Consider the following 22,122-nt stretch of genomic DNA (forward strand, 5'->3'; position numbering starts at 1 on the left):
AGGGGACCTGAGCAGGGCAGTGTTACCTCTATAAGCATCCTTTGGACTCAGCACAGCCGAGATGAGTGTCATAATGTCTGGCTTTGCTGAATACTAACAACAGTGGGGAATACCCCCAGAAGAGCTATCAGATAAGGGGAGAAAAGCCACTTCTTAAAGGGCCCACACACAAATTCATCTGTTTCAGAAAGCAACATAAATCACCAGAAAGAAAGGTGCACAGTCCTTTTGGTGAAAAGAGACTCACCTTATCTGCTCTGGATGTATCTCAGTGAGAGGTGAGACCTCTCCAGGGACTGAGACATTGGTGGCAGCCATTATTGTGAGCTACTACAGGCATGCTGACAGACACCATTGGAGTTCTTCTCCTGGCCAGTTAGCCCAGGGGCTGCCCCACCCACCAGAGCACCAATTTAATCCAGCTCAGCCAGGCCAGGCGGCCTCCCCTAGGCCCACCCAACAGCAAACCCTCAGGCAACTTGTGGGCCTGCATAGACTGGGTGCCTGGATCCTCTTCAGCCGGGGAGTGGGTCTGCCTCTGTGGGACAGGGCATGCACAAGGAGCAGGTGGCATGTGTGGGGCATTGGTGAAGTGTGTGGGGCCTCTGCAGTGGGGTGACTGGGTCCACTTGAGGGGTTTGAGGCATGCACATAGGGCAGGACTGTGTTGACTGTGTGAGTAGCCCTGTGGGTGGTGTGGCTTGTCAGCTGCAGAAGACTTGTGCTTCTCAAACAGCCACATAGGGGATCAGTCTTACCTTCCAAAGCCTGAAACAATTGGGTGCTCCCATGCTTGGGGCCAGTCCCACTCACTTGCAGTCCTCAGACAGCTGACAACAGCCTTGCAGGCCAGAGGTCTACTGCAATTTTAAGCCCCTGAGCCTAGCAACCAGCCACGCTGGGGGCCTACTCACTTAACAGAAAAACTGCAACAGGAATGTGCTATTAGACCTTGCAGCCAACTGTGCTGGGGCTCGCCACACACAATAAAGTGACTGAAGGGTCCATAGCAGCCACATGCATTACAACCAGCCAGCCAGGAGGACAGCCTAGCCTCCCTGGGCACCTGAAGCAAGAGCAACCCTGCCACAACAGAAGGACACACATAGTCCACATAGGGGTCACTCCTGGAACACGTGGAACTGGTGATGAGAGGGAAGCACACTGCTGGGCCTCATAAGGCATCTCTTACATAAGGCCGCTTCTCCAAGATCAGGAGACATAGCTCAGCCACCTAATACATAGATATAAGCACAGAGAAAGAGAAAAAATGAAGAGGCAAAGGAATATGTTACAAGTAAGGGAACAGGACAAAACCTCAGACAAAAAACTAAATGAAACAGAAATAAGCAATCTACCTGACAAACAGGTTCAAACCAAAAGTCATAAGGATGCTCACTGATCTTGGGAGAAGACTGGATGAATAGAATGAGAAAATCAAGAAAGAGTTGGAAAATATAAAAAAGAACCAATCAGAAATGAAGAATACAATACTGGAAGTGAAAAATTCACTAGAGGGACTCAATAACAGAGTCAATGATACAGAAGAATGGATCAGTGAGCTGGATGAAAGACTAGAGGAAATCACCCAAGCTGACCAGATGAAAGAAAAAAGCATTAAAAAGAACAAGAACAGTCTAAGGGACCTCTGGGACAACATCAAGTGCACTAACATTTTATTATGGGTGTTTCAGAAGGAGAAGAGAGAGACAAAGGGGCAGAGAATCTACTTGAAGAAATAATAGCTGAAAATTTTCCTAACCTAAGGAAGGAAACAGACATTCAGGTACAGGAAGTACAGAGAACACCAAAGAAGATAAATCCAAAGAGGCCCACACCAAGACACATTATAAGTGACATCATAATTAAAATGTCAAGAATTAAAGATAAAAAGAGGATCCTAAAAGCCGCAAGAGAAAGGCAACAAGTTGCAAACAAAAGAAACCCCATAAGGCTATCAGCTGACTTCTCAGCAGAAACCTTACAGGATAGAAGGAAGTGGAACAATATATTTAAAGTGCTTAAAGGAACAAACCTAGAGCCAAGAATACTCTATATGGCAAGGTTATCATTCAGAATGGAAGGAGAGATAAAGAGTTTCCAAGACAAGGAAAAACTAAAGGAGTTTATCATTAAGAACCAGTTTTACAAGAAATGCTAAAGGGACATATTTAAGTGGGAAAGAGAAGGCCACAAATAGGAATAATAAAATTATCAAAAAAAAAAAAGGGAATAAACTCACTGGTAAAGGCAAATATACAGTAAAAGTAGCAGATCAACCACCTATGAAGCTAATATGAAGATCAAAAGACAAAAATACTAAAATTACCTATTTCTGTGATGAGAAGGTAACAGATACATACACACACACACACACACACACACAAAGGGTTAGATATGATATCAAAAACATAAAATGTGGGAGGAGGGGAGTAAAAGAGTAGAGCTTTTAGGAAGACGTCAAACTAAAGAGACTGTCAACTTAGTATAGATTGCTATGTATATATAGGTTATTATATATGAACCTCATGATAATCACAACCCAGAAACCTATAATAAATAGACAAAAATTAAGAGAAAGGGACCCAAACATAATACTAAAGAAAGCCATTAACCACAAGAGAAAAGGAGAAGAAAGGAACTGAGAAGAACTACTAAAACACCCATAAAAAAAGTAACAAAATGGCAACAAGTACCTACTTAGCAATAGCTACTTTAAGTATCAATAGATTAAATGCTCCAATCAAAAGGCATAGGGTGGTCGATTGGATAAAAAAAACAAGACCCATATATATGCTGCATACAAGAGAAACCCTTCAGATGTGAAGACAAAAACTGAAAGTGAAGGGATGAAAAAGATACTCCATGCAAATGGCAATGAAAAGAAAGCTAGCGTAGCAATACTTCTATCAGATAAAATAGACTTTAGAACAAAAACTGTGGGGCCAGCTCGGTGGCACAGTGGTTAAGTTCACACATTTGGCTTCGGCAGCCCGGGGTTCACCAGTTTGGATCCCAAGTGCAGACATGGTACTGCTCAGCAAGCCCTGCTGTGACAGGCATCCCACATATAAAGTGGAAGAAGATGGGCACAGATGTGAGATCAGGGCCAGTCTTCCTCAGCAAAAAGAGGAGGATTGGCAGCAGATGTTAGCTCAGGGCTAATCTTCCTCAAAAAAAAAAAAAAACTGTAACAAGAGACAAAGAAGGGCACTACATAATGATTAAGGGAAAAACCAACAAGAGGATGTAACACTTGTGAATATCTAGGCACCCAACATAGGAGCACCTAAATATAGAAAGCAATTATTAACAGACATAAAAGGAGAAATAGACAGTAACACAATAATAGTAGGGGACTTTAACACTCCTCTTACACCAATGGATAGATCATCCAAACAGAAGATCAATAAGGAAACACTGGCCTTAAATGACATATTAGATGAGATGGGCTCAGCAGATTTACACAGAACATCCTATCCCAAAACCGCAGAAGACACATTCTTTTCAAATGCATGTGGAACATTCTCTGGGATAGATCACATACTAGGCCACAAAACAAGTCTCAATAAATGTAAGAAGATTGAAATAATACCAAGCATCTTTTCTCCCCACAACAGTATGAATCTAGAAATCAACTACAAGAAGAAAATGACGAAAGCCACAGATATATGGAGATTCAACAAAACACTACTGAACAACAATTGGGTCAATGAAGAAATCAAGAGAGAAATCAAAAAATACCTGGAGACAAATGAAAATACAATGTGCCAAAATTTAGGGGATACAGCAAAAGCAGTTCTAAGAGGGAAGTTTATAGCAATACAGGCCTACCTCAACAAACAAAAAAACTCAACTAAACAATCTAACAGTGCACTTAAAGGAACTTGAAAAACAAGAACAAACAAAGCCTAAAATCAGAAGGAAGGAAATAAAAATCAGAACAGAAACAAATGAAACAGAGACTAAAAAGAAAATAGAAAAAAATCAATGAAACCAAGAGTTGGTTCTTTGAAAAGATAAACAAGGGGCCGGCCTGGTGGCACAGTGGTTAAGTTTGCACATTTCATTTCTGCGGCCCGTGGTTCACTGGTTCAGATCCCAGGTGCAGACCTACACATGACTTGTCAAGCCACGCTGTGGCAGGCATCCCACATATAAAGTAGAGGAAGATGGGCAAGGAATTAGCTGAGGGCCAATCTTCCTCAGCAAAAAGAAGAGGATTGGTGGTGGATGATAGCTCAGGGCTCTCTTCCTCAAAAAAAAAAAAAAAAAAAAAAAAAAAAGATAAACAAAATTGGCAAAGCTTTAGCTAGACTAACCAAGAAAAAAGAGAGAAAGCTCAAACAAATAAAATCAGAAATGAAAGAGGAGAAATTACAACAGACACCTCAGAAATACAAAAGATTATAAGAGAATATTACAAAAAGCCATACGCCAACAAATTGGATAATCTAGAAGAAATGGATAAATTCTTAGAGTCATACAACCTTACAAAGCTGAATCAAGAAGAAATAGAGAACTTGACTAGACCAATCACCGGTAAGGAGTTTGAAACAGTAATCAAAAACCTTCCAAAAAATAAAAGTCCAGGACCAGACAGCTTCCCTGGTGAATTCTACCAAACATTTAAAGAAGACTTAATACCTATAATTCTCAAACTCTTCCAAAAAATTGAAGAGGAAGGGAAGCTTCCTAAGTCATTCTATGAAGCCGACATTATCCTGATACTGAAACCAGAGAAGGACAACACAAAAAAAGAAAATTACAGGCCAGTATCACTGATGCTCATTGATGTAAAACTCCTCAACAAAATACTAGCAAATTGAATACAACAATACATTAAAAAGATCATACACTATGATCATGTGGGATTTATTCCAGGGATGCAGGGGTGGTTCAACATCTGCAAATCAATCAACATGATACACCACATTAACAAAATGAAGAATAAAAATCACATGATCATCTCAATAGATGCAGAGAAAGCATTTGACAAGATACAGCATCCATTTATGGTCAAAACTCTGAATAAAATGGGTATAGAAGGAAAGTACCTCAACATAATAAAGGCCATATATAACAAACACACAGCTAATATTCTCAATGGAGAAAAACTGAAAGCTATCCCTCTAAGAACAGGAACCAGACAAGGAGGCCCACTTTCACCACTCTCATTTAACATAGTATTGGAAGTCATAGCCAGAACAATCAGGGAAGAAAAAGAAACAAAAGGGATCCAAATTGGAAAGGAAGAAATGAAACTATCACTATTTGCAGATGACGTGATTTTATATATAGAAAACCCTAAAGAATCCACTAAAAATCTTTTAGAAATAATAAGGTCAAGTTGCAGGATACAAAATCAACATACAAAAATCTGTTGGGTTTCTATACACTAATAACGAAGTAGCCAAAAGAGAGATTAAGACTACAATCCCATTTACACTTGCAACAAAAAGAATACAATACCTGGGAATTAACTTAAGCAAAGAGGTAAAAGATCTGTATGCTGATATCTATAAAACATGGTTGAAAGAAACTGAAGACACCAAGAAATGGAAAGATATTCCATGCTCTGGGATTGGAAGAATTAACATAGTTAAAATGTCCCTACTTCCTAAAGCAATCTATAGGTTCAACACAATCCCTATCAAAGTTCCAACAACATTTTTCACAGAAACAGAACAAAGAATCCTAAAATTTATATGGAACAACAAAAGACCCCGAATAGCCAAAGGAATCCTGAGAAAAAAGAACAAAGCTGGAGGCATCACATTCCCTGATTTCAAAATATACTACAAAGCTATAGTAACCAAAACAGCATGGTACTGGCACAAAAACAGACATACAGATCAATGGGACAGAACTGAGAGCCCAGAAATAAACCCACACATCTAGGGGATGCTAATTTTCGACAAGGGTGCCAAGAACATATAATGGAGAAAGGAAAGTCTCTTCAATAAATGGCGTTGGGAAAACTGGACAGCCACATGCAAAAGAATGAAAGTAGACCATTATCTTAGACCATACACAAAAATTAACTCAAAATGGATTAAAGCTTGAATGTAAGACCTGAAACCACAAAACTTCTAGAAGAAAACATAGGCCGTACGCTCTTCAACATCAGTCTTAGCAGCATATTTTCAAGTACCATTTCTGACCAGGCAAAGGAAACAATAGAAAAAATAATCAAATGGGACTACATCAAACTAAAAAGCTTCTGCACAGCAAAGGAAACCATCAACAAAATGAAAAGACAACAAAATGAAAAGACAACCTAACAATTGGGAGAAAATATTTGCAAACCGTATATCAAATAAGGGGTTAATATCCAAAATATATAAGGAATTCACATATCTCAAAGACAAAAAAACTAACAACCCAATTAAAAAATGGGCAAAAGGTCTGAACAGATATTTTTCCAAAGAAAATATACAGATGGCCAACAGGTACATGAAAAGATGTTCCACATCATTAACTATCAGGGAAATGCAAATCAAAACTACAGTGCGATATCACCTCACTCCTGTCAGAACGGCTAGAATTAACAAGACGGGAAATAAGTGTTGGAGAGGATGTGGAGAGAAGGGAACTCTCATACACTGCTGGTAGGAGTGCAAACTGGAGCAGCCACTATGGAAAACAGTATGGAGATTCCTCAAAAAATTAAAATTAGAACTATTATATGATCCAGCTATTCCATTGCTGAGTATTTATCCAAAGAACATGAAAACACAAATGCATAAAGATACATGCACGCCTATGTTCATTGCAGCATTATTCACAATAAGCAAGAATGGATGCAATCTAGGTGCCCATCAAGGGACAAATGGGTAAAGAAGATGTGGTATATCGACGCAATGGAATACTCAGCCATAAGAAACAATGAAATCGGGCCACTTGTGACAACATGGATGGACCTTGAGGGTATTATGCTAAGTCAGAGGAAAAAAGTCAAATACCATATGATCTCACTCATAAGTAGAGGATAAAAACAACAACAAACAATCACATAGAGACAGAGATTGGATTGGTGGTTACCAGAGGGGAACCGGGGAGGGAGGAGGGCGAAAGGGGTGATTAGGCACATGTGTGTGGTGATGGATTGTAATTAGTCTTTAGGTGGTGAACATGATAGAATCTATACAGGAATTGAAATACTATGATGTACACCTGAAATTTATATGATGTTATAAAACAATGTTACCATGAAAAAAACATTTTTTTTAAGTAAAAAGATTGAAAAGATTTAGAAAAAAAAAAACAAAAGGAAAGGAGCTTAGTGACCATCTCTGACTCATCCAGCCACCCCTTGGGCTATGATCTTCCATATTCTTACATCTCTAGTAATAGTTTAACATCTCATAGATGGCTACCCTGTTGTCCAGCTCATCAAATGACACATGAGGGGCCAAAATGCCCATCCTTCCACACTGGTGCAGATCCCCTATCCCAAACAATAAGAGAACTTGCCAGAACATATTCAGTCTTCCCAGAGCCCAAGATCCCTCACACCAGAATAGATGCTACTCACTCCCGATCCTCCTCCTACCTCTACCGCTGTTCCTCCTCCTTTTTACACTTCTCTTCCTCCGCCAGCCCTTTAAATGCTGATGTCAGACAGGGTTCGGGTCTACTCCTCTACCTCGGTGGCCCCATCCAGGCCTGCAGATCCCATTGCCACAGGTACTCTGAGGCTCCTCATCTCACATCTCCACCACACATCTTCTGCTGAGCTCACGGGCACTGCTATAGATGGAATGTTTGTGTCCCCCACAACTTCATATGTTGAAACCCAATCCCCAATGTGATGGCGTTTGGAGGTGGGGCCTTTGGGAGGTGATTAGGTCATGACAGTAAAGCCCCCAGGAACAGGATTAGTACCCTTAGAAAAGAGGTATTTTGTTACAGCAGCTGAAGGACTAAGACAAGGACTCTGTAAATCTCCTTACAGATGCCCCACAAGTACCTGACTCCACATACATCCCTAATCGAGTTCATCACCTCCCCCCCACTCCCAGACCCGCATCCCCTCCTCCAGTCCCTTTCCTGGTCAGTGGCACCAACACCCACCAGTCTCTCAGGCCTCACAGTCATCCTGGGCAGCTCCCACCTCCTTATTCCCCAAACCACATCCTTCTAAGTTAGGTTTCATACCTCCTTACCAATCTTGGTAATTGCTAGTTTCACATCTAGAACCCTTAGAAGACTGTGAACCACTTGACAGTGACCATAGTGATCACCTTCTCCCGTCTCCCGTACCTAGCACAACAGCTGGTATAGACTTTCTGACTACAACTCACAGTGAGAAATACACTTTACACCACACCAAACACATGCACGTACACATTTATACAGAAACCAAAATTCCACAAGTCCAGCATTGGTGGTATAGTGGTGAGCAAAGCTGCCTTCCAAAATTCCTCTAAACCATGTTTATCCTTACTTCATGGAAGGCCCTCTGATTTTCTATTCACTTTCAATTCTTTTTAAAAAAGCTTGTTTTGACCCATTAAGCTAGTTTCTAGACATATTAATGGATACTGACCAGTAGTTTGAAAAACACCGGCTAGCATACCGTAGGTGTTTGATAAACATTTGTCGTGTGCTTGCTCAATGAATGCATGCATGGCCCGGTGAGATTTTTTATCATCATTGCCATCTTACAGATGAGTTAACTGAATCTCAGAGAGAATTTTCTTGCTCTGACTCTAGATCCTGTGGCTTTCCACAACACCCTGTGGCCTGGAAGACCCCATCCAGCCCCAGTATTTTGTGATTCATCTGCTACGATTGGCCACTTGCTGCCAGGATTACTGTGTTATTGTTCAAACATTTGAGTCAAAACATCCAGACTCAGTTTCTCATCTAATCTGTTGTTAAAGGTCTAACATGTGCTAAGACTATTTCTCCCCAGTCAGGAATGTTCTCAAGGGTGCTGTTGCCTACACAGCCCCGCCATCTCCTGCTGAACTGGTTTACTGTACAGGGGGCAACACTTTTCTTACTGTGGATTAAACCAGTCGGAGAGCTGAAGCTCTTCTTCATCGTCTTCCTTTTCTTTGTCGATGTCTTCTTCTTGGTAACTGTGAGTCCTACGTACAAAGGGAAAGGAAGCTGAGTGAGGCAGGGAGAGCGATCTTCAGTGTCGGGACAGTTGGTGAATATCTCGTGAAAATGTGTGCCAAGGTGGAGAACACGTGTCCCAAGTGAATGTCCGGAGGAAGGTTCCTGATCCGAAACGTTTCCTCATAAAGACGTACATTTGGCATAAAGGTGCGCCACTCACCCATCTTATTCTCCCTCCAGATCAGCATAGGTAGTAATTTACTGACCCAACAACCCTCAGGTTATTAGCTGGTTATTTAGCAAGGAAACTTGCCAAAACAGTCCTCATAAGAACATTTCAGCTTAAGATAGTCTTCCCTGCAATCTAACCTTCATCCCGAGCCCAAGTTAAATGGAAAAAACAAAAACAACAAAAAACCAAACTTAAATGTCCTAGTCCCAACCATGACATAGATTCCCTGTGTGATTTCAATCAGCCAGAAAGATGAGTGACTGAGAAGGTCATGGCTGTGAAATCGTCTTACTTGGGCTCTTTATGAGCATGGGATGGACAAACTGAGACGGCCGTCCCACCGCCTTACCCATTGTTAAACCAGCTCGGAAACCACCAGCCCTTCTGAGCGCTGCTGCCCCCAACTTCCGGGTTTCTAAGGAGTGAAAAAGAAGACAACCAATTTTAGAAAATGAGGCAGTCCCAAACTAGGGAGTTCCCAAACACTTCTGATGGCAGAAACCACTTAAAATTTTTTTTTTATTTTAAACTACCAGTTTGTAAAACAGACAGAAGTGAAGATACTGTAGCTGAATCAGAGAAGATGGACCTGACACTACCTGGACCTCCCCTCCCTTGAGTGGCCCCCAGAACGTAAATCATCATCCAGGGAGCCCTTGAAAAGAAAGAAGCAGCGAGAAAGAATGACAAGGTGGGGGCATTGAGACGTAAACTGAGCCCTGGGCTGCCACTTACTAGTTGTGTGACCGGGATAGGACATTTTCCCTCTCTGAATCTCAATTTTCTGCTCTGAAAAGTCAGATAATAATAATGATAATAAACCTACCATGAAGGTAGACTAAATGAAAAGGCCTGCATACATTCACAATTACTCTAACAAGCTGTAATCTTAATAAAGAAAAATAAACCCAGTGCACATTTCCAAGAATGATCTCTTCTGCTAAACTAGGCAAACTCGGGGCGCTACAAAGGTCAGCAGTGACAGCCTTGGGAAATCTGAATGTCTCTGAACCAGAAACTCAGGAAACTGTAGTCAGAAGCCACCTTGGCTACCCACACACAGAAGTTTCCACACTCTTTCAGTGTGAGAGTTTCTCCAAGGTCAAGGTGGGGGCATTCTGGAGGAGGAAAACACAAGGAACCCAGGAGATGCGACGCCCTCCGTTTGGACAAATAAGGCATGAACGGATGTAATAATACTAAGAAACCTGTTTTAAAGCCCCTATACTTTTAGGAAGTAGTTGAGGTGGATGGTTTACTGTTATGGTGTGGTTACAATAAAGAGGGAAATGACACAAGAATAAACAAAAGGGGACAGAAAAAGAAACAGTCTCTCAGGTAGTTATTTTCATATGACCTTGTTCATCGCAGCCACTCATGAGAATAAAGGTTTTACCTTTATTTTCACTTATGGCTGAGATATTGACTGAGTGGGTTTGGACAAATCGCCAAGATCCCACGGCATTTTGCAAGCATAAAAGCCCAGATTTAACACCAGGGGATAAATTATATCAGAAATGAGGCTGGGGAAAGTACAAGCAGTTAAGCACAACACTTTGCTCTGGCAACCAAGCCAAAGATAGAAAAATGAAGGCTTATATAGTTCTCACTGCATTTAATAATTATAGTAATAACAATAATACACATACTGTTCATCAGGAGACCCAAATATTTTCATGATCCTTTATCTCAAAGACAGTTCTTGCAAGGGTCTTTATACAACATGTACTGGGCAGCATAAAGGACAATATCTACCCTGATTCTTTTAATCAGCAAGGCAAGAATGTTCTCCAAATGACACCACTTAAAGAGACCCTTGATGAGAAGCAAGGACAAAACACAAGTGGTGGTTCTATAAACACAGGTCTAGGGGGCCAGGGGAATGTGGTCCAGATCTCTGGGAACCGGCCCCCAACTTTGACCAGAGCTCCACCACCAGCTGCCACGTTAAGAATGGTCTGTAGGTGGGTAAGAGTGGATGTGGGACCATCCCATAGACATCTAGAATTCAAAGCACTTACTTTGAGTGATAGATCCACAAGAAAGAGCCTTCTGGGCTAAAAGGAAATGAGAAATAAAAACACATCATGTTACTGTTAATTTGGAGAAAAGCGATTTGCAACCATTGCCATTGAAGCCCTGGGAAGAGTTGAGAGCCTGGGTTTTAGCTACCCCTGGGTTTCCACTTTCCTTTGAGACATAACCAGTGATATCAAGAGACTGGGAATTTCCACTTGCATTCACTTCAGGATCACCCAGACCAGGGGGTGGGAAGGAGGTCTCTGGAGACTCTCAAATGTTAGTTAAAAAAAAAAAAGATGCCAGCTCTCCACTGTCCAGGGGTGACTTCAGTGAGGGAGAGAAGCTCCAGAGATGGCTCACATACTCAGAAACACCACAACCCCGCCTTCCCTCACCCGGGATTTATCTTCCTCCAGAAAAGAAGACAGTGACTACAGAGCCTAGTACCACATCCAGCTCAGAGCCTTCTAGAGAGCAGCCTCAAAAGGCATTTCTTAAGCTAACAAAGGCAGTGAGACCATCTTAAGGCACCTATGGGGCTGCGCCAGTGAATATATGACCTCTCTAGTGGACCACTTCCATTCATTCAACAGAGACTTGCTGAGCGTGATCACATGTCAAATGCTGAGACCCCATGTTGGCTAAGACAGACACAGCCCCTCTTGTAACCATGGGCCCTCTAGGACCAGTTAAACGGAACTCATCTTATCCACAGAGTAATTAAGAGTGGTTTTTCAGGAACTGAGACCCCTTGTCCAGTTCAGGCCAGTTGAGACCATCAACCCATCAACTGGGCCTGTGCAAATGCCCAATAAGTGACCTTTTTGACGTCAAAAGGTTGAAAACTCATGGTAACACCACCATTTTGTGAATATGCGTCCTGAGAAGACCCATGAAGCTTGACCACGCTTGTGCAGGTCATCAGTTCCCACACTTCTCCTTACCTCCAATCATCTATGGCCACACTTCAGACTGCCCTGCCCTGCCCCGCGTCCCATAAATTTTGCCCCAAGCCCTGGATTGGGGAGACAGATCTGAGTGCTGAGGCCTCCTGTCTCCTTGCAGATGGATCTGGCAATAAAGCTGATTTCTTTTCCCAAAAGCAGATGCTGTAATAATTGACTTTTTGTATGCCATCAGGTAGGAGAACCCCATTTTTGTGTGGTAACACTATGTGTCCTTGTGGCACACACAATCTAGCAGGGAAGGCAGACCTTACTGAGATAATCACACAGCTACAGGACTTCAAACTCCAAGAATGGCTACCAAAAAAAAAAAAATCATAAGTTTCTAGGAGCACCTAACAAAGTCCTGGAAGGCTTCCCAGAGGAGATGTTTTAGCCAAGTTCTGCAGGGTAAATAGGAGTTCAGCTGAAGAGAAAGTAGGAAGAAAGTTCCAGACAGAGTGGAAATATATGCAAAGGCCCTGAGGAAGGAAGGAGGCATTCAAATGTGCAAGAAAATAAAAGATAAGTAGCCAGAGGCCAGATCTTGCTGGGATCTGCTGGGGATTTTGCCTTTGAAGGGTTTTAAGCAGGGGAGGGAAGCAGTCTTATTTGCATCCAAAAAAGGTCACTGGAGAATAGATGACGTACACTGTGAGCCTCTTAGGAGGTGATGGCAGTGGTCCAGGCACAGATCAAGGCAGCCTTGGAGATGGAGGGAGAGAAGTGCCCTGACTTGAGAGACAGTTCTGGGGTAAAGTGACAGGATCTGTCATAGAGGATTACCCCACTGTCAGTGCAGGGAAGCTGTGCCCGAATGCTAAGGCTGACTTGCTCACTTCTCCGCCCTGTGAATAAAAGGGATGTAGCCTGGTAGAAAGAGTTCTGGAGTTCGGCTAAGGCACCTGCCCTGGCTCGGTCCCTGCTGGCCCCAGCTCTCTCATCTCTGAAAAAAATAAATGACCAATAGTTGTTTCAGACTCTGCCAAGGCTCTTTAACCTCTTATCCCTCCTCCTGCTGGGGGTCCAAATCTCCTTGTAGGAATAAAACGTAAGCTGTTTCAGCACCTACGGTTTCCCCTCTGAGCTCAGCACTCATGGATCACGCTCTAAAGTTCCCTGTTTCTATATCGATTCTGACAATATTCATAATAGCTAACACTTGGCCAGGCACTATTCTAAGCAACTGACATGTATCAGCTCATTGAATCCTCACAACCATCAATGAAGTGGCTTCTATGCTTCCTCATCCTACAGAGGCTCAGAGGCATTAGGTGATTTGCCCAAGGTCACACTGCTAAGTGAGGAGCAGAACCAGTATTTGAACCTGAGGAATCTGACTCCAGATCCTACAAGTGGGGGAAGGGAGAAGGGAAAGAAGAGAAGAGGGAGGGTCCACCCCAACCCAGCACTCAGACCCCCACCTGGCACTCAGGGCACCAATTTGTAGGTTCACGCTCACCACCTTGTCACATCTCTTTAATAATCCCTCCTTTTTCTCCTCCCCCTCCTCTCCCGGAATCCTGCAACATCTCAGCCGTCAGAGCAATATCCACGCTGCAGTGTATGGCATTTAACATGTATTCATCCTTCCAGGCACAGCTCAAATGCTACCTCTGCTGTGCCTTCCTTGATCCGATCCTAACCCAGTGCCCGGCAGATAGTAGATGCTCAACAAATCTTCCTAAATGAAGGCAAAAATAGATCCCCCTCTAAGCCAAATGTCAAGTTTTACCTCCCGGAACTGTCACAGTTCCTTTTCTCTACCTCTGATACCCTCCCTCTACTTCGTATCATTGGTTATTTACACACACGTCTTCTTGCTCCATCTAGACCAGAACCCCTTGAGGGGAGGAGTTGTGCTTGGCTCCTATTGTATCCCTCACAGCACTCGGACAGACAAGTAGCGCGAGGAGTCCCAGGCGACGGATGAGAAGATGTGCATTCTAGTCAGAACTTGCTCATAAATTCACTAAGTCACTTTACCTATTTGGTCTCCACTTCGTCACTTGAAAAATGGGAATCCCTTGACTAAAGGAAGGAGTGTGCAGTGGGTAAATGAATGGGCTGCAGTCAGACAGCCCTGGATGTAAGTCCTCCTGAAAATGTGACCTTGAACATTAACACTGACATTGTGGAGACTCTGTTCCTCATCTAGAAACTTGGGCTAATATTTACATTGCCAGGCTATCGCAGAGCTGGAGGAATGCATGGTGCAGTTCCTGGCACCTGCCAACACTCAATAAGTAGTAGCTGCTAGCGTCGTAATTGCCATCAACTTCATTATTATTTTATCAGAACTTTTAAAGTTTCCTCCAGCTCTAAATTTCTACGATTTTTTTTTTGTATCCAGCCTCACAGCAAACACTGTCCTGGATGACATTCTTTAAGGACGCTCTTCTCACAACAGTTCTCTGTCCTCATCAGTTGATGTGTTTGATTGGGTTATTTAAAAATCCTTTTTAGCTCAGTGCTGTCTACCTGTCTAAGGTTTGTGCCCTTAGTTCACCTCAAACCATTACAAGGCCAATGCACAAGGTGGCAAAGGGTCTGCTGCCTTTTTAAGCCTTTTGAAGACGTTCAAGTAGCTTCCTCATATTGAAGAATGATGTGGTCACAGTCTAAGTGCCAGACGATGGCCCCTAAGAGCAGCCCGAACCTGCTTGGCTACTGTGCAGAGAGTGTGCCCAGCACTGCAGAATGACCCTCATTATGGGAGGTCAGTGCCAAAATGCACATCTGTGCCTTTGGCTCCCACATTTTAATTCTGTGACTACCCAAAATCTGGAAGTACAACCTTGGCTGAGATTCACAACACCAAGGTTAGGCAGTCAAGCCTTCAGAGCTTGAAGGTTATCCACACAAGCATTTCAACTCAGGGCAGGAACCCCAAAGGGTGCTTCTTGCTCTGTTGGATTATCCCCACTGCTAGAGCTCTTCCTTCTATTTACCCAAATTCCCTGTCCTGTTCTGCCCTCTGGGGCAGATGAGGAGGTGACGATGCAGCTAGCATTTACTGAGAGCTCATTAAGTCTGAGGCTTTGCCCTAAGTGCTTCATACACCATAACTTACTTAATCCTCCCAACAACCCTATGAAGCAGGTACTATTACTATCTCCATCTTTAAAGATAGGGAAACTGAGGAACAGAGTGGTTGAGTAACTTGCCCAAGGTCACAGAGGAGGTAAGTGGTAGCACAGGACCAGCCCCAGACAGCCTAGCTCCAGACTCCAGCAAGGAAATTTCCTCAGCCCTCAAGTACCAAAGGAAGACCCTGCACACAGCTCTGAGTCATCCATCTTTCCTTTGGACTAAATACCCTCGGTTTCCTCAGTTTGAAAGAGCTGGTTTCTAGACCTCTTTAACTTGGTCACACTCTAGCTGGCTGTGTTTTCTTGAAATGAGTTGTTCAGAATGCAACAGAATGACACTCTGGAAGTGGTTAGATCTATGCAGCACCCTAGGTAACAAGAGCCCCCATGTTGTAAAGAGTCCTCCTTCTATTGATGGACCAAAAGGTGCAGATCCTTTTTTAGTAGCCAGGATGGTCCTGCTGGGTCATCAAATCTCAGAATTTAAAAACTGAAAGAGATATTCAAATGTTAATCCAGGCCATCATCTTGCACTTGGCGGCTAGTAAAACACTTCACCATGAAAATATTAATGGTGCTGTAGGGGAGCAGAATTTGCCACTCCAAAATGTGTCCCCTTGGCTTGAGGATCATTTTGGCTGATCATTTTTAAGAACAAAGACTCAGGAAGAAAGTTTAACCTTCCCCTTAACTGCCTAGAAGAATTTAAGATGGAAGGCCTATTCCAAGAAGCATAGATAACCATAACATGACATGAACTAGGTGTGGAAGACAGGGAGGAACCTGGGAAGAACATTTGATCAAAGGCCTCTCTCTGTTCCTAGATGGCCCAATAAACATTTGTTTACCAAATATTAATTCTTTTCATCTTCCCGTAAATTGCCTCCTTTCCTTTGAAGGCCCAGCTCCCTGCCCCCTTCTCCTTAGTCCAGAATGATATGTATATCTCATTTTGCCCACCTCTGGAATTTCTCATGCTTATATGACATCTCCATGTGCACCTATTGAACTTTGTTTGATTTTTCTCCTGTTAACCTGCCTTATGTCATTTTAATTATTCAACCAGCCATAAGGCCTCTTGGTCTTGAACCAAGAGGACAAGAGGGGAATTTGCCCCTCCCCCGCAGTGCCGAGACAGGTCTCCCTGCCCAGAGTTGGACTTTTTGAACGAAAGGCTGAGCTGCACCAGCACCTTAAGTCAAAGGCATCATGCATCTTTTGTAGCTGCTTGCAAAGGTTTCTTTCTGTCAGAAGCCTCTCCAGCTGGAATCTCTGAGGGATTGTAGTTTCCAAAAGCACAGAAGCAGCTCTTGCATTTGGGGTGAATCACGGATGAATTTGAAAACTCAGAAATGTTTAATTCATTTTGCTTTCCAGAGTTAAAAAAACAAAACAAAACACCCCCAAGTTTTAGCCAGGCACAAATGAATCACCAGCGATTCAGTATACTTTGCAGCAAAAGTCAAGAACTTGAGTTGCTCCTTGAAACTCTGCAAATATCTTAGGATTGCAAAAAGCAGGGTGGATTTCTCATAGAATTCAGGGTGGTCTGAAATTTCTTCAGGTACTTTCCATGTCTGCTCATATGAATAATTTAAAATTACATTTTGGACTAAATATGATCTTCCTGTTTCTGGATCTAGCCTACCCAGAACTGCAAAGGTACAAAAATCAAGACATTAGGAACATGGCAGGAAGGAAGATAATTAATTAGCCAGGAGGTACTTGGAGAGCTAACCATTTTAAAGACAGTCTAAGAGTCAGGGATACAGCAAGGGAGGAATCCCTTCTTTATGGTCTCAGCGAATCCTAATTTTAATTCAACCTGGTGACTTGGTGAATACCAGGAGATTAGAGTCAAAGCCATACTTTCATCAGCATCATTTCATCATGTTTCATAATTACCTGTTGATGTATTCCCAAAACACAACAATTACAGTTGAGACAACCAGCATTGACAGAATCATTTTTCCTTTGACGTTCATTATTTTCTCCTGGGAAAAAAAGAAGGAGGGGGAGAATAGATTAAATAAATCCAGAGCAAGATAATGGTTTGTAAGAAATAATTCTACCTATATTTTCTCTAAAAGGACACGTTTATAAATATTTAACTAGAGCTAAGCAGTGTTCTATCTTAAATTGCGGACATCTGCACTGGCAAATTAGGTCACTTCAAGGAATTCACAGGGCAGCCTGTGTTGGAAAGGATGCTGAGGCCACTTTGAGGCTCAGAAGGAAAGTATCCTGACTGATCATGAGGTCCACTATGGATGTGGGAGCATGAGGGAGTCACTGTAAATGGTTCCCATGGACCCCAGCTGCCTCCGACTCACATCGCCCCAGCTGTTGGCACGGGACAGAGGTGAACTATCCATTCCCCAGCTCTGCAGACCTCGATATACTGACTCCATGCCCCATCCTCAGACTGGAAAATGACCCCAGTCCTTTACAGTCTAGGCTCACCCACTTTCCAGCCCCATCCAGCTTTTCCCCACCCCACCCACAAGGAAACAGACAATTGGCACACAGTAGGTGAATGAATATTTCTTTTCTTTTTTTAAAAAATTTTTTATTGAATTAATGATAGGTTACAATCTTGTGAAATTTCAGTTGTACATTGTTGTCTGTCAGTCGTGTTGCAGGTGCACCCCTTCACCCTTTGTGCCCACCCCTGACCCCCCCTTTCCCCTGGTAGCCACTAATCTGTTCTCTTTGTCCACATGTTTAAATTCCTCATATGAGAGGAGTCATACAGAGATTGTTCTTCTCTATCTGGCTTATTTCACTTAACATAATTCCCTCAAGGTCCATCCATGTTGTTGCAAATGGGACGATTTTGTTCTTTTTTATGGCTGAGTAGTATTCCATTGTATATATATACCACATCTTTTTTATCCAATCATCAGTTGATGGGCACTTAGGTTGCTTCCATGTCTTGGCTATTGTAAATAATGCTGCAATGAACATTGGGGAGCATGGGACTTTTGGAATTGCTGACTTCAAGCTCTTTGGGTAGATACCCAGTAGTGGGATAGCTGGATCGTATGGTAGTTCTATTTTTAATTTTTTGAGGAATCTCCATACTGTTTTCCATAGTGGCTGCACCAGTTTGCATTCCCACCGGCAGTGTATGAGGGTTCCTTTTTCTCCACAACTTCTCCAACATTTGTTACTATTTGTTTCAGTTATTTTTGTCATTCTAACGGGTATAAGGTGATATCTTAGTGTAGTTTTGATTTGCATTTCCCTGATGATCAGCGATGATGAACATCTTTTCATGTGCCTATTGGCCATCCGTATATCTTCTTTGCTGATTTGGGATTTTTCTTGTTTGTTAAGATGTGCCTGAATTGCGTTGAATTTTCCTCTTAATACAGCTTTTGCTGTATCCCATATGAGTTGGTACGGCATGTTATCATTTTCATTTGTCTCCAGGTATTTTTTGATTTCTTCTTTAATTTCTTCAAGGATCCATTGCTTGTTCAATAGCATATTGTTTAGTCTCCACATCCTTGTGCCTTTCTCAGCTTTTTTCTTGTTATTAATTTCTAGCTTTATAGCATTATGATCGGAGAAGATGCTTGTTATTATTTCAATTTTTTTAAATTTGTAGAGGCTTGCCTTGTTTCCCAACATATGGTCTATCCTTGAGAATGTTCCATGCGTGCTTGAGAAGAATGTGTATTCGGTTGTTTTTGGATGGACTGTTCTATATATGTCTATTAAGTCCAACTGTTTTAGCTTTTCGTTTAGCTCCATTGTTTCTTTGTTGATTTTCTGTCTGGATGATCTGTCCATTGATGTGAGTGGGGTGTTGAGGTCCCCTACTATTATTGTGTTATTTTTGATATCTTCTTTTAAGTCTGTTAATAGTTGCTTTATGAAGTTTGGTGCTGCTGTGTTGGATGTGTAGATACTTATAACTGTTATTTCTTCTTGATGAAGTGTCCCTTTGATCATTATATATTGGCCCTCTGTGTCTCTCTTTACCTGCCTTATCTTGAAGTCTGTTTTGTCTGATATAAGCATTGCGACACCTGCTTTCTTTGTTTGCCATTAGCTTGGAGTATTGTCTTCCACCCCTTCACTCTGAGCCTGTGTTTGTCCTTGGAGCTGAGGAGTGTTTCCTGGAGGCAACAAATTGTTGGATCTTATTGTTTAATCCATTTTGCCACTCTGTGTCTTTTTATTGGAGAGTTCAATCCATTTACATTGAGGGTGAGTACTGATGCCTGAGGGCTTAATGCTGTCATTCTGTTGCTCGTTTCCTGGTTTTCCTGTGTTTTCTTTGTTTCTCATCCTGTGTGTTTTAGCCTACCCATTGACTTCTGCAATTTCTTATGCTGGGTTTCTTAGACTTTTCCTTATTTATGTTTTGTGTCTCTGTTCTGTTTTTTAGTTTAGTGGCTACCCTGAAGTTTGTATTCAGAATCTCGTGTATAACATAGTCCATTTTCTGGTGGTCTGTTACTTCCTTAGCCTAGAGTGTTTCAGTCCCTTTCCTCCTCCCCTCCTAAATTATTATTTTCATCTCTTATTCCAACCTGTGTTGTGAGTTTGTGGTTAGAGTGATAAGATTGTCTTTGCTTTGGTGATTTCCTTCCCTTTATCCTAATACTATAGTTGAATACTTGCTATCCTATTCAGATTCTATTTGTCTCCCTACTTTGTGTTTTGTGACCCCTTACTCCCTTTTTCTCTTTTTTCAGGTATGAGGATTTCTTGAGTGGCGATCTTGTGACTACAAAGTCCCTTAGCTTTTGTTTGTCTGGAAAAAATTTAATTTCTCCCTCATATCTGAAGGATATTTTTGCTGGATAGAGTATTCTTGGATGAAGATTTTTATCCTTTAAAGTTTTGAATATGTCACTCCAATCTCTCCCAGCTTGTAAGGTTTCTGTACAGAAATCCGCTGAAAGTCTGATGGGGGTTCCTTTGTAGGTTATTTTCTTCTGCCTTGCTGCCCTCAGTATCCTTTCTTTGTCACTCATTTTTGCCATTTTTACTACTGTATGCCTTGCAGTAGGTCTTTTTACATTGACAAACGTAGGAGATCTGAAAGCTTCCTCCACACACATTTCTCTCTCAATCCCTAGATTTGGGAAGTTCTCTTCTACTATTTCTTTGAGCACACTTTCTGCTCCATTTTCCTTTCCCACGCCCTCAGGAATTCTGATGATTCTTAAGTTGCATTTTCTCATTGAGTCAGCTATTTCTCTAAGATTTTCTTCAGTTTTTTTAATTCTTAGTTCTCTTTCTTCCTCTGTCTGGAGCCATTCAGCCTGTTTATCTTCAATTATGCTAATTTTCTCCTCTATGGTGTGTGTACGGGCATTCAGGGAATCTGTATTCTGTGTTATCTGATCCATTGTATTTTTCAGCTCTAGTATTTCTAATTGATTCTTGTTTATAATTTCAATCTCTTTTGTAAAGTAACTCCAGAACTCATTGACTTATTTTTCTCTATTTCCCTTTACCTCATTGAATATTTTGATGATAGCTGTTTTGAACTCCTCTTCACTTAGTTTACCCATTTCCAAGCCCTCCGGACCTACTTCTGTATTTTTATTGTTTTCCTTGTAGACTGGAGCTTTTATAAACTGCTAGATGGTAGAGGAGTGGGTTTTGCACATGCTGCTATTATTCGGCTGCAGTTACAGCCTGTCGCCACTAGATGGAGGTCTAGAGCCACACGTGCTGAGCTCTGCGCCTTCAGCCACAATGGCGGCCCGCAGCGTGGGTGGAGGGAGGAGGGACACTTTCACTCACGCCAACCTGGATTGGATCAGCTCTGGGGCCCTGGCTTGCTGGGGCTCCCCCACGCGAAAGCTTTCCCCTATTAGAGGGTTTCTGCTGCTCTGGCAGTGGGAGTCCTGGACATCTCCGGACGCGCGGCCCCTCCCCCGCTCCTTCCCGCACCCTCTGCAGCGATCCCAGTCTCTACGGGCGCGAGCGCAGTTCTCTCCTACCCCGTTCCAGCTCCTCCTAGGGCAGCTCCAGCCTCTCCACCTTCCGTCCTTTGGCTGCTGTGGGTCTCTGACGATTTCTGTTATTAGGATTTTGTTTTGGTTGGAAAGCAGTTGCTCTTTTTGGTTGCAATTTGGAGGGGAGAGAGTCCCGGATAAGCTCACGCCGCCATGTTGCTGACGTCCTGAACGAACATTTCTTGATTGCTGCATGAAATTGTGGTTGAAGGGGGAGGGATGCCGGGTGGGGAATAACAGGTTGGGAAACACTGTAACTTGGGTGGGCAGGGAAGGCCTTGCTGGGGAGGTGACTTTCAAGCTTCCCCAGGGATGAAGACTGGAGGGAAAAGGATAAAAAGCACTGTGACAAGAGACAAGAATATTTCGGGAACAGCATTGTAACAGGCTGACAGGAGGGAAAGCTTCTTATGTTTGGGGGGAAAAATCTGAACAAGAAAAAAATACTGAAATTCTCTCACCTCAGTGTGGCTGGATTAAGGGAGGGGTGGTGGTGGTCTGCAGTCAGAGGGTGGGCAGGGGCAGACAGCCTGGAAAGGCGTGGAAAGAGGGGTGGGGAGTCACAGAGGCATCTGAAGCTGGAGAATCATCTGATCCAACTTCATTCACAGAGACTCACCTGGGTGCTGAGGTGTGGAGAGTGGAAAAGGGGACAAGGGCAGACATGAGGAGGTGAGGCAGCAGACTATTCTAGTGGCCAAAAAGAGGGGATGGCCTGTGCTAAGAAGGTAGCTTAATTCAAAATATACTTTGGAGAGAGGATTTGGCTGGTAATT

General features: G+C 42.6%; 1 protein-coding gene across 14 annotated transcripts in view; it reads right to left on the reverse strand.

Moving 5' to 3' along the window:
• The window catches only part of GGTA1 (glycoprotein alpha-galactosyltransferase 1 (inactive)), a 71,578-nt gene that overhangs the window by 11,739 nt on the left and 37,717 nt on the right, over positions 1 to 22,122 (reverse strand). For 10 of the 14 annotated variants that reach the window (XM_023628789.2, XM_023628788.2, XM_070251406.1 and 7 more), the window contains 4 exons: positions 17,268 to 17,356; positions 11,326 to 11,361; positions 9,654 to 9,719; positions 9,012 to 9,098 (listed from right to left, as the gene is read on the reverse strand). In XM_023628789.2, coding sequence (XP_023484557.2) covers positions 9,012 to 9,098; positions 9,654 to 9,719; positions 11,326 to 11,361; positions 17,268 to 17,347 — 269 coding nt within the window. In that variant the 5' untranslated portion in view covers positions 17,348 to 17,356. Of the gene's footprint in view, positions 1 to 9,011; positions 9,099 to 9,653; positions 9,720 to 11,325; positions 11,362 to 17,267; positions 17,357 to 21,331; positions 21,536 to 21,807; positions 21,973 to 22,122 lie in introns of all 14 variants that reach the window. The other 4 variants (XM_070251409.1, XM_070251412.1, XM_070251411.1 and 1 more) reach the window with 3 other exon arrangements.

Source organism: Equus caballus, chromosome 25, assembly GCF_041296265.1.
Source record: "Equus caballus isolate H_3958 breed thoroughbred chromosome 25, TB-T2T, whole genome shotgun sequence".
In the NCBI taxonomy this organism is placed as follows: Eukaryota; Metazoa; Chordata; class Mammalia; order Perissodactyla; family Equidae; genus Equus; species Equus caballus.